Genomic DNA, 11,399 nt, shown 5'->3' on the forward strand with positions numbered 1-11,399 from the left:
TGCAGACGGGAACCGGAGTGAGAGAGTAGGCCTATCGGTGTGTTTGTACTAATTTTGCCTCATACTATTCTTTAAAGGGGAATAAATTCCATCACTCATCTCATCCATGTGTGGTCGTGCTTCTGTCCCGATGGTACTGCTTGACATCTGCTACACTGGCTGTTCAGGACACGCTCAGGACGCGCTCAGGACAGGCAGTTCAGACATTGCAGTGCATCAGAGGTAAAAAAAAACGTTATAAATACTGTTCAGTTTCTTGCACAGACCAATCGTTTCGTGTCTTTACACATCAATGTATCGTCACGAGCCGCAGGGTTTAATTTGGTTTTGTTTGTGTATGTTTTTTGACTCTCAAAGCCGTGATTCCCATCCACTTGCATTATATGACTGACAGACTGCAACGGTTTGTCTAAAAAAATCTTCATTTGTGTTCTACTGAAGAAACAAAGTCACCTACATCTTGGATGCCCTGGGGGTAAGCAGATAAACATCAAATTTTCATTTTTGGGTGAACTATCCCTTTAAGGTCACATTTTAGGTACTGATAGCCCAATGCACATAAAAATAATATTTTATAGCTTTTATCCATTCAGAAGGTGTAGATATTAGAAAGTGTAACAAAACAACTATTAGATATATTTGTAGAGGCAATACTATTCCCCCTTGTGTCATATATTGGAAAAAAATATATTTCTTATAAATTCTTATCATTTCTTTTCCGTAATGTTCGGAAAAGATCATTTAATTTTGAATTATTTCTGACAGACTTACAATGTTATTTATAAAAGCTAAACCAGTGATGTTTATAGAAACCTCTGGTTATAATCTTTTCCTTTTGTGTTTTTTTTATTTAATGTTATTGACATTTTCGCAAACTTTTATACAGTTACCGTTGAGTTTCAATTTGTACTGTTTGTGAGAAAGAACTTGAGAACTTTTTGAAGGGGGAAAAAAAGTTTTCGAAAAATCCAAGCAATGAAGACTTCCATCCACTTCCGGAGAACCCCGGAAACATCCATGGCGGCTGTGTCTACCGGAGGATACAGTCTGAAAAAGAAGTTTATCGTTAGTTTGTTCGCAGTGTTTGCATTCCTCGTGCACGGTAAGACACTTGTTACAATTCATCTTCCTGTCAACGATAAAAAATAAATAAATAAAAAACTATATGACTAAATAGTTTTAAACATATTTCCCTGCTGGAGAACCGGCTCAGACAAGCCTGTGCTGAATGAAACTTGTCAAATACAGTAATGAAAATATAATTTATAATATCTGAAATAGCTGTACTACTACTGACATGAGACCGCGGTAAAGATAGTTTGCGGTTTGATATTCCGATTTATTTTGGCTTTAAATACGCAGTGCGCTGTCAATAGACATGCAAATAATACCGAATATCATTCTCCATGATTTGTGAATTCAGATGACGCTGTCCTTCGGGCAGGGTTTTTTTTCGTAGCGACTCTTAATTTTATAATGCCTATAGCTCCAAAAGTTGGACGAGGAACATGATTTTAAACATGAAGAACGCCTTTCTTTCACATTCCTTACTAGCGGACTAACCAAGGGGTTTACAGACAAGAGCTTTGCTGTGAAAAAAATCACAGATAATAAAGCTGGCATTATAGGCATTATAAAACTAAGAGTCGCTACGAAACTCTTACGTTTTATTTGCATGTCTATGACAGCACACTGCGTATTTATAGCCAAAATAAATCTGAATCAAACCGCAAACTATCTTTACTCCCGTTGACATGAGTGGGTCCTACAAATAGGCTACATGCAAAACTGAAATGATATATGTGAAAGAAATATTTTGAATAGGTATTTTGAAGGGACAGTATTCGTCAGGCACCTGAGGGTCTGTGAAATGTACATGGAATATTCATAATTATTATTTTCTTTTTCTTTCTATCTAAAAAGAGAATTATAAGTAGCTGTTTATTTCCTCTCCAGGTGCATCTGATGATGTTGGCGCAGACAGAGTGTCGGGTGTCTGCGATGAAGGGAGATTCAGTCACTCTGCACACTAATATTATAATAAACCAACGAGACCGAGTTAAATGGTATTTTAATGACATTTTCATTGCTCAAATCACTGGAGATCTCAGTGATATCTGTACAGATGTTCAGTGTAATGAAGAAGGTACTGAGAGATTCAGAGACAGACTGAAGCTGGACAATCAGACTGCTGATCTTACGATCACCAACACCTCAGATAATGGAGTTTATCATCTAAAGATCTTCAGCAGCAGACACACTGGAAAGGATTTTGATGTTGTTGTCCATGGTGAGTCATTAGTGGATGTTTAAAAGCAGGTTATATGTGTTCAAATCACAGAATGAATGTTTATCATAATACGGACGTTCAGAATTGCTTTCAGACAGTACCAGAACAATGACTTTAAACTAATTTGTGTGTCCACTGGTGAGTTATTAGTTTTAGATTTAGTTTTATTCTGGTCAGTTTCTCGTCTGACCACCATTTAAATTGCTCTGTTATTTCATACTCATTGTTTTTTAGTTTACTGGATTCCAAATTGCAGAGGATTTGTTGTACAATAAGCACATAAACTGTGTTTATAAGCACAGAATCTCGATAAATGTTGCTTTACAGATTGACGATAAAGAAACCTAAAATAGTGTTAATGTCATATTGTCTCATATTATGATCACAAGATTATTCAAAAAGTGCTTGGTGAAATTATAAAACACTAATTTATATTTTTCTGTAGTAATACATTGTAATTTGTTTCTTGTGTAGTAATACAAATACATTATGCATGTCTATGTGTAATGCATGTATGGGTCAATAATACATTTTTAATTCTGCAGAGACTTTTCTAAGTCTGTATGAATAAAGATAGATCGACAGAATTCTTTTAAGCACAATTCATTTTTTATTTTGCACATTTAATGTTGTTTCTTCTGAATTTCTTAAGATCCAAGAAATGAATCTGCTAAATAATTTTTCATAGTTTGTTCCTATTGAAGAGTTTCGATTGGTGTTTCAGATGTTCCTGCTGCTGGAATGAAGAGAAAGGCAGTGACGGAGGGAGAATCTGTCACTTTAGACACTCCTGAAGAAAAAAAAACAAATGATGTGATGGCGTGGTTTTTTAATGACATTCTCATCGCTGAAATCACTGGAGATCAGAGTAAGATCTGTACAGATGATCAGTGTGATGAGAGATTCAGAGACAGACTGAAGCTGGACAATCAGACCGGATCTCTGATCATCACAAACATCAGAAGCACAGACTCTGGACTCTATAATCTAAAGATCAAATCCAGCAGAAACCGCTACAGTACCACCAGCATTAAGAGCTTCACTGTTTCTGTTACTGGTGAGTATCATTTTGGCCATATGGAAGGAAAACAAGTCTTACAGGGGAACGTAAAGAAAAATGTTGTTACATCTTTTTATTTTAGTAACTTGATGTCTTGGTACCAAAGCATTGGTGCTTTTGACCTCACTGTATGAATCCGAATCAGATTCACATGAGCTCTCTGAGACCAGCTGATATCTCGTATTGTTTGTTATAGATCAGTCCAACATAATGACTCACACTAATGACTGTCTCTTTTGTTCCAGATTCAGGTCCGTCTTCAACTGCTGTAGCAGGAATATGTGCTGCTGTTGCTGTTGTTCTGCTGGTGGTTGCAGCTGTTGGTGTGATTTACTATCACCGCAGGAGCTCCATAAAGGGCGAGTATCACCTACATATTGTATAGTGAGAGGAAAACATCTTTAATTGCAAAATTAGCATTTAATTGTGAGTGATTTTGTGATTTCATAGTTTCTGTAGCTGTAAATGACAGCGCTTTGTTGTTTTGTACAGATGAAGGAAGCTCTCATGATCGGAGAGGATCCCAACACAGGGCCGGCACCAACAGGGGGCATTTGCAGGCTCAAATGAGTTACTGTGCCCCCACTTTCCATCCTCTTCCTGAAAGCGAAAGTGAAACCGATTAAAACAGTGTGCATATGAAAGCGATCGCATGCTTTCTTGAGCTTCAGCAAATGCACACGATTGCACATGCCCCGCCCCCAATGTGATTTGGGCTCCCTCTAGAAATTTAAATGCCCTCCCCCGCCCCCCACCCCCGATGGAGGTGCCCTGGTGCCGGCTCTGTCCTAACAGGATCAGTGTGAAGATACCGAGGCATTATTCCCATTTAAGTGAAGTGCCAAAAACAAGACCCTAACGGATTGTGATTTTAAGATGCAACTTGATGAAATCTTTTGCAGGTCACATTGATTTGTCACAGAGCACTTACCGTTAACTCTAATGGAAATATTACCCATTACTGTAAGCATAGATCATTTTAGCAATGTGATCATCTATATGTTTTAATGATTTGATAGTTGCAGCTTATAAAACTGGAGTACATTTATTCATTTAGTATCTTTATAAGAAGTGTCAAATAAGGAACATAACATTATCGTAGTTATTATAATAAGTGCCTTTGTTTTACTGGTTGAGGGTTAGTTGAGGGCTTGTGGTGGAGGTTTGCCTTCTGCGGTTTCATATTTCAGCAGATCTAGTGGAGGTTGAATGTGTCTGAAGGAACGCTTCTGGAAAGAAACTCCTAACCATAATGTACAGTAACCACTAGGTGGTGCTTTTTATCTTCATCCTCAAAGGACAATTGTTCTGCTTTATATATTTGTACTTGTAGCATTCAGCTTTCTTGCTAAAATTATGCAACAAATGCTTTATGAGTATTAGGAAGATGGAAACAATCAATTCAGCATTTAACACTCATTTTAAAAGACAGACGATCATGAGCTCTCAGGTTATTAGTCAATGCTTCTGTTGAAGCCACTTTAACATCAGTAACAAAATGTTCATTATTCATTTCTTTATTTATGTAATTCACAATGCATCATGGGCTCTTATTTCTTCATAAAAGATATCAGGTACCCAGTCTTATACTTTAGTTTTCCCCGTTTGTGCTATTTTTCATTAGAACTACTTATTAAGGAATGAAAATGAGAAAATGAACTGGAAAAATACTGCAGAAGTTTATCCACCTTATTTGTAAATGCCACAGCCATTTGAAACATGAATGTGTGAGGCTTCTGGTTCATTTCTGGTTATATATGGACTATAAATTATCACCCAAATAATAAACATGCTGGTTTATAGTGTGATAGCTTTACTGTTTATTGCACTTTGTTATTGTAGTTGTAGCTGAAAACTTGGCTGTCACTTTTGCACTCTATTTGTATGTTTAAGTTATTTTCTACTGAGATGAATTGTTTTTGATAAAACAGTCAATAAATGTAACAATATGTGGTGAATTTAAATAAACTGTTGAAAATATCTTTCTTGGTAAGCATGCACCAGTGTTATATTTTAGTATCTATTATAGTTGTTTTTAATATTTTGAATTCGTTTTATTTTCTGTTTAATATTCATTTTAGTCCAAGTTGTAATAATGTTTTGTCAGTGTGTCAATGTAATCAAACATTTTAATTTCATTAAAATGTTTTATTTGAAGTGTTTTAGTACTTCAACATACACTAAACTAAAATGTTGCCTTTTCTAAAAAAAAAATATATATATATAGATTTTGTACATTGATCATGTTAATACTGAATAAACGTAAAAAATAGTTTTTTTTAGGATATTTATATATGTTTACGAGGCTATTTTCAGCAAATGTTTATTTCAAATGGCAAAAATATGTTTTTAATAGTTTCTGTGACCGGCAGTTTGTATAAACCTCAAGAAAATGTATTAAGTCATTGAAGATCCGCTGTAGACATTAAAATTATATCGTTTGTGTTGTATCTTTATTTTAAATTCATAAATTATTTCCAGGTGGTAAATGTCGACATATTTAAGCTCTTGTCTTATGTCAAACAATAAATTAATTTTGTTACTGTTGTTGTTGTTGTTCATAGTTTGTCCACAATGAGGAGACATATAACAAGCAGTGAAGTTATCATGATTATACGTCGACAGGGATGATTCATTCCAGCGAATCGCTTCGTTCGCTCGGCTCGCTTAAAGAATCGATTCAAAGAGCTGTTTTATTCGAGTGAATTATTTGCTTAAATACTGCAGTTTGTAACTACGTTTTCGATCAGAATAGCTCGTTGATAATATGCGAAACGCAACAGCTTCTAGTGATTCAGAATCAGTTTGAACAAATTAAATTAAAAAGAATCAAAAGTTCTGATTCGGATATCACTAGTTACTAGTTTCAGCCAAAAATACATGAGCGACCATATCCTAAAACTCTACGCTAGAGCAATAATACCTAGCTTTGCCATATGCATTATGTATTATTAACGAGCATTTTGTGTCGTAACATGTTTTGTGCTCTACGTAGTGCGCATCGCATCGCACTTCCTCATGCAGCCTCATCACGGGTGTGGAAACACCTTCAACACGTCCACACTCAACTACACAACACACGCCAGAGGAAGAGAGAGGGAGAAAGGGGGCGTTGAATCGTTTGCCACCCGCAAATTGTCTTTCTCTTCGTCCTCTTCTCTCTCTGAATCTCTAGTTTTCCTGCTAACATGGCTGCGCTCTCAGCCTGGTTCTGGAACGAGCGCTTCTGGCTTCCGCACAATGTCACTTGGGCGGATCTGGCCGACCCTGCGCCCGGGGTGGAGTACCCGAAAGCCGGCCACTTGCTCTCCGCGCTGCCGCTGGCCTTGGGGATCTTCGCAGTGCGGATCTTTTTCGAGAGGTATGGTTTAAGCCTTTGAGACCATCCAAAACTTTTGTCTAACCTCAAGTGATATATACATTTCAGTCTTTTAAACCCACATCACATGCTTTCCCGCGTCTTAATACTGAAAGTGTAGCTTATGCACGCACGTGTCTAAAAAAGGTTGTTTTGAAGTCCATTTGGGCTGGTTGGACATGAGAGCAATTTCAAGCCTTCGGGTTATAAACTTTCAGCCTGATGCATCTGTCAGCTGACCAGCTTAAGGCCTCGACTTATTAAGAGGATTGCATTTATTTTTCTTTGCTTAAACGTCTTTTTATGTGCCCTTTTTTCATCCCTATCTTTACAACCGCACTCTCACTTAAAGAATGAGAGCATGCTTTTTAGTCAGACTTCCTTGTTGAGCAGAAGTGCAGGCACACGTGTGATGATCTTCTAGAGTTTCCTAATGTTGATTTTGCATAATATCTGGAAATAGTGTCAGAATTGAACACCGCACCTTTAGAAGAGCCTGTGATGCATGAATTGTATAAAACGTGTACAGTGTCATGTCTCAAATATGCTTTGAATTCAAGGGAACATTTGTGTGTCAGTGTAGGAAAGCTTGGTTTTAAAGGCATAGCGCGCTCAAAAATGAGCTACTCTTTTCTGTCAAAGTTTACACACCCTAATGTTTTTCCGCAAACCCTTTGATGTTGACTTTTTTTATGTGGAACATGACTGGAGACATTTGGTACAATGTTCACGCTGCTCTTTTCCATAAACTGAACGTGAATGGGGACCGGTGCTGTCAATCTCTGAAAAAACACTAAACTGCTTGTATGCTAAGTTAATAATGACTTAAAGTTCTGTAGGTTCGTTAAACTATCTTTTTCTAAACTATCTAAATTTAGAATTTTTGGGTGAACTAGTCATTTAAAACTAAACATTTCAAAAAGGCAAATTGCTATGCAAGTTACACCAAACCTCAGGCTCTCTGTCATAACACGATTCTGTTACGTAAGAGCCAGCGTCACTCTATCTGCTGTTGGGTTTCTGCACGAAGCGCATTCAACGTCTTGAACTAATATTTTAGATTTAGGACTACAGATAGACTGTAGAAACATTCCAGAGCGTTCTCAGCTGAATGTTCAGTGGGTGGGGATCTCATTTTTGACGTCTAAAATCCAGTGTTCATGAGAAAAAGTGGGTTCATTATGGCTACATGTGGTGCTTTGATATCTAGCATACTACTCAATAATGACTATATTCATGTATAATGGTGTTTGAATGGAACTCCACGGTATTGCGTCCAAAACAACCTCTTTTTTGTTAGTTTGGCTGCTTTAGGTTTCATTGACGTGGAGTATAAGTATCTTGAGGAACCTGTTAGGAGAAACTACTTCTTACTGATCCAGTTGAGGTAAAAGTATTTGTGGTTTTGAGTCTGGTTGCACCAGTTCTGTTGAAACTGTTTAAAATTTGCGTTTGACTAGTTTTACTTACGTGGTTTGCGGCACATCACTAAAAATAGCGAGTGAAACCAGTCCACAGAACCAGTGAAACTAACTCAGACACAAGGCTTCACCAAATGTGTTTGGTTTCTTCTTAAAAGTGTGAAACATTAACATAGCTATGTGTTTTAATGTCAGAACATGAGATTGAGGCACGAAAAAGTTAATTATTTTCTTGACACTTTTGTTTTGTATGGAAGCCCATTTATGCCACTAAATAAAAAATAAAACAAGGTAATTGCGACTTTTTATCTCACAATTCTGACTTTTTTTGCAATTGCGAGTTATAAAGTCAGAATTGCGTGATATAAACTAGCAATTGTGAGTTATAAAGTCAAAATTGCGAGTTATAAAGTCAGAATTGCAAGATATAAACTCACAATTCTGATTTTTTTTTTCTCAGAATCGCAAGATATAAACTCGCAATTCTGAGTTTTTTTCTCGCAATTCTAACTTTTTTTCTCAGAATTGCGTGTTATAAAGTCAGAATTGCAAGATATGAACTCGCAGTTCTGAGAAAAAAAGTCAGAACTGCGAGTTTATATCTTGCGATTCTGAGAAAAAAAAGTCCGAATTGTGAGATAAAAAGTCGCAATTACCTTGTTTTATTTTTTATTCGGTGGCGGAAACAGGCTTCCATAGTTTTGGGTCCAGTCTTCAGATTACATACTAGATTGCATACAAGCTACATACTAGACAGTGTTAATTGAAATAGGCGCCTACTGTAGGTTTTATTAGTATTTTGAATTAGTTTTTATTGATATATTTTCCATGTTATGTTTAGATAAAATATTAGTAGTTTAATTGTGTTTTTGCCATTTTATTAACATGTCTATGTAGGTTTTATTCATTGTTATTTCAGTTTTAATTATTTTAGTGCATTAAGTTAAACTAAATGGAAATGAGAAATGCTCTTTTTTTAAACATTCTCTATATTTGAGTTTTCCAGGGTTTTTTTTCTGAGTTTTTCATCATTGTTTAGTTGTTTGATTTACCTTCAGGGAAGCCTAAAGCTTCGTTTGTGGATAAGCAAGTTTTGCGAATCCCGCCAGACCTCATTCTTGCAGAAGAACTCATAATTGCATACAAGCTACATACTAGACAGTGTTAATTTAAATAGGCGCCTACTGTAGGTTTTATTAGTATTTTTAATTATATTTGAGTTTTACAGGGGGTTTTTTTCCGAGTTTTTCATCATTGTTTAGTTGTTTGATTTACCTTCAGGGAAACCTAAAGCTTCGTTTGTGGATAAGCAAGTTTTGCGAATCCCGCCAGACCTCATTCTTGCAGAAGAACTCATAAATGTTTAGTATATCTCTTGAGGAGCGTTCGGTTTATGGGCTGGTTCATGGTTTATGATGGTTCATGGTCGTTTAGTGTCCTGCATGAACATATTACATTTACTCTTTTGTTGTGCTGGCCGACTTGGTTTTGCAGAAGAGCGTTGTCAGGCACACACCCCTCTCATGTTTCACAGTGTCCTCATGTCTGGGGTCTGACCAAGCCTCTGAGGAGGCCAATTAGCCTAGTTGGTCCAGAGGGGGTTGGTCTGGTTTCAGGGGGACGTTTGCATGCATTCGGTCAGGATGACTTCAGCAGTCTCTCTCTTCATTTATTTATCAGTGGCGACTGCAGACCACAGATAGTGTTGATGTGCTTTAGCAATGAAGAGTTACAGACTTGCAGGGTTTTAAACATCTAAACCAGAGACTGTTTTTTTTTAACTATGGTAGTTTTTGATGTATACTAGCAGTTAATTTTTATGGACCTTAACAGATTTCAGGTTCAAAGTTCTTGTTTCATTTTGTTGACATATTAGAGTTAAAGGATTTTAAAGAGGGGATATCTTTTTTTATTACTTCACAACTCAGAAAATACTGTCAAAAGCCAGAAAAACTTTTGTCACCATGTTTTAGAAATAGAATGTTGTATAAAATCAGGTAAATTATACAGTGTTGGGTAAGTTCCTCTAAAAAGCAAATTAATCATTAGTTACTAATAGGGATGGGTACCGAAACCCGGTATTTAATCAGTCCCGGGGCTAAATTATGAAAGACCGGAGTATCGATAAGCTCTGACGTTAACGGTTCTGCTATCGGTACTGGAGAAATGAATAAAACACACATACATTTATTATTGCTATATATACATTATCTTGCAAATTCTATCTCACCAGAGTCGCCAGCTGCGCGCTCCAAAACGGACAAACAAATTACACTTTGAGCTTAGGGCACATGTCCAATCGATCAAATACACACAAAATATTTCCAAATGGCCGGCTTGGAGAGTATTTACTTAAACACAGTTTATGTCTTAAGTGGAGGAGAACAGTTGGGAGAAAATCCAATGTGTGTCAATATATTGTCTTAAAGTGGCAGACTGGCGCTTGGGCCATCAAAATGCAAATCAGTCGCCAGCTGTTTTTATATGCAATAATATTCAAACATTTGTCAATGATGCCTTTTTGCTATTCGCAACTCAGAAGTGAGATCGCGCTCGTGCGGAAGAGCTTCAGCACGCACAACATGAAAGCCCTGCTTAATTATGATAGAGGACCGAACTAAACATTCAAATGTCTGCTTACACTTTAGGCCTGTGGCTGTTTTATTAAGCTATTTTTATTTTTTATTTAGATTTTGGCTTCTAAGGATTATAGCCGCGTTTCTTCTAGCGCAACTTTTTTCCCTTCACAGCGGTGCACATTCGTTCCTCCCTAAAACCCAAACTTAAAAGTCAGAATCAGCACAATCGGTGATTGTTGTAAAATGCCGTCTTATACTGCCATATTGAACCATATTGAAAAACTAGAACAATCCAACAACTTGCTTCAAACTAGTCAAAACACTAGCGAAAAGATGGATGCGGTCATAAAAGAAAACAAAATAATGAAAGAAACCATCCTGATATTAAACCAGAAGTATGCGTGATAATCTGATTTTCTCTGGTATCCCCGAACACCCATCCGACGATCCCGAAGTGATGATCAGAGATAGGGATGTAACGATTACTGGTTTGACGATAAATCATGATAAAATTCCCCACGGGTAGTATTACCATTTCATATTTTAAATATAGCTGCAAGCAGCAATTACGGAGGTTCAAGCACTTTAAGGCTTTTGAGGTGGTATGCTTTTAGGGTCTGGGCCAACCTGGATGTATGGCTGACAGTAAAACACATCCAAAATGGAGAATATGCTCACAGACACACACACA

At 36.9% G+C, this 11,399-nt stretch overlaps 2 protein-coding genes across 2 annotated transcripts in view; both read left to right on the forward strand.

The window, feature by feature from the left end:
* Window positions 1-1,008: 1,008 nt before the first annotated feature.
* LOC107698581 (uncharacterized) lies at window positions 1,009-4,134 on the forward strand. The gene is made up of 5 exons (XM_016499628.1): window positions 1,009-1,102; window positions 1,957-2,290; window positions 3,015-3,347; window positions 3,596-3,709; window positions 3,843-4,134. The coding sequence occupies exons 2-5, from the start codon at window positions 1,966-1,968 to the stop codon at window positions 3,974-3,976; spliced, it is 906 nt and encodes a 301-aa protein (XP_016355114.1). The 5' UTR covers window positions 1,009-1,102; window positions 1,957-1,965; the 3' UTR covers window positions 3,977-4,134.
* A 2,017-nt stretch (window positions 4,135-6,151) lies between these two features.
* The window catches only part of LOC107698577 (ceramide synthase 5-like), a 29,597-nt gene continuing 24,349 nt past the window's right edge, over window positions 6,152-11,399 (forward strand). Inside the window, exon 1 of the mRNA XM_016499624.1 lies at window positions 6,152-6,711. Within this exon, the coding sequence (XP_016355110.1) occupies window positions 6,539-6,711 (173 nt within the window). The 5' untranslated portion in view covers window positions 6,152-6,538. The remainder of the gene's footprint in view (window positions 6,712-11,399) is intronic.

This window comes from Sinocyclocheilus anshuiensis, unplaced genomic scaffold (genome assembly GCF_001515605.1).
Source record: "Sinocyclocheilus anshuiensis isolate Anshui unplaced genomic scaffold, SAMN03320099.WGS_v1.1 scaffold118, whole genome shotgun sequence".
NCBI classification, from domain to species: domain Eukaryota; kingdom Metazoa; phylum Chordata; class Actinopteri; order Cypriniformes; family Cyprinidae; genus Sinocyclocheilus; species Sinocyclocheilus anshuiensis.

What these genes read in the sequence shown, in the direction of transcription:
- LOC107698581 (XM_016499628.1), top strand. Translation starts at nt 1,966, where the DNA reads ATGATGTTGGCGCAGACAGAGTGTCGGGTGTCTGCGATGAAGGGAGAT. An exon ending in CTTCACTGTTTCTGTTACTG is followed by an intron (nt 3,348 to 3,595) that starts GTGAGTATCATT and finishes CTTTTGTTCCAG; the next exon opens with ATTCAGGTCCGTCTTCAACT. An exon ending in CCGCAGGAGCTCCATAAAGG is followed by an intron (nt 3,710 to 3,842) that starts GCGAGTATCACC and finishes TGTTTTGTACAG; the next exon opens with ATGAAGGAAGCTCTCATGAT.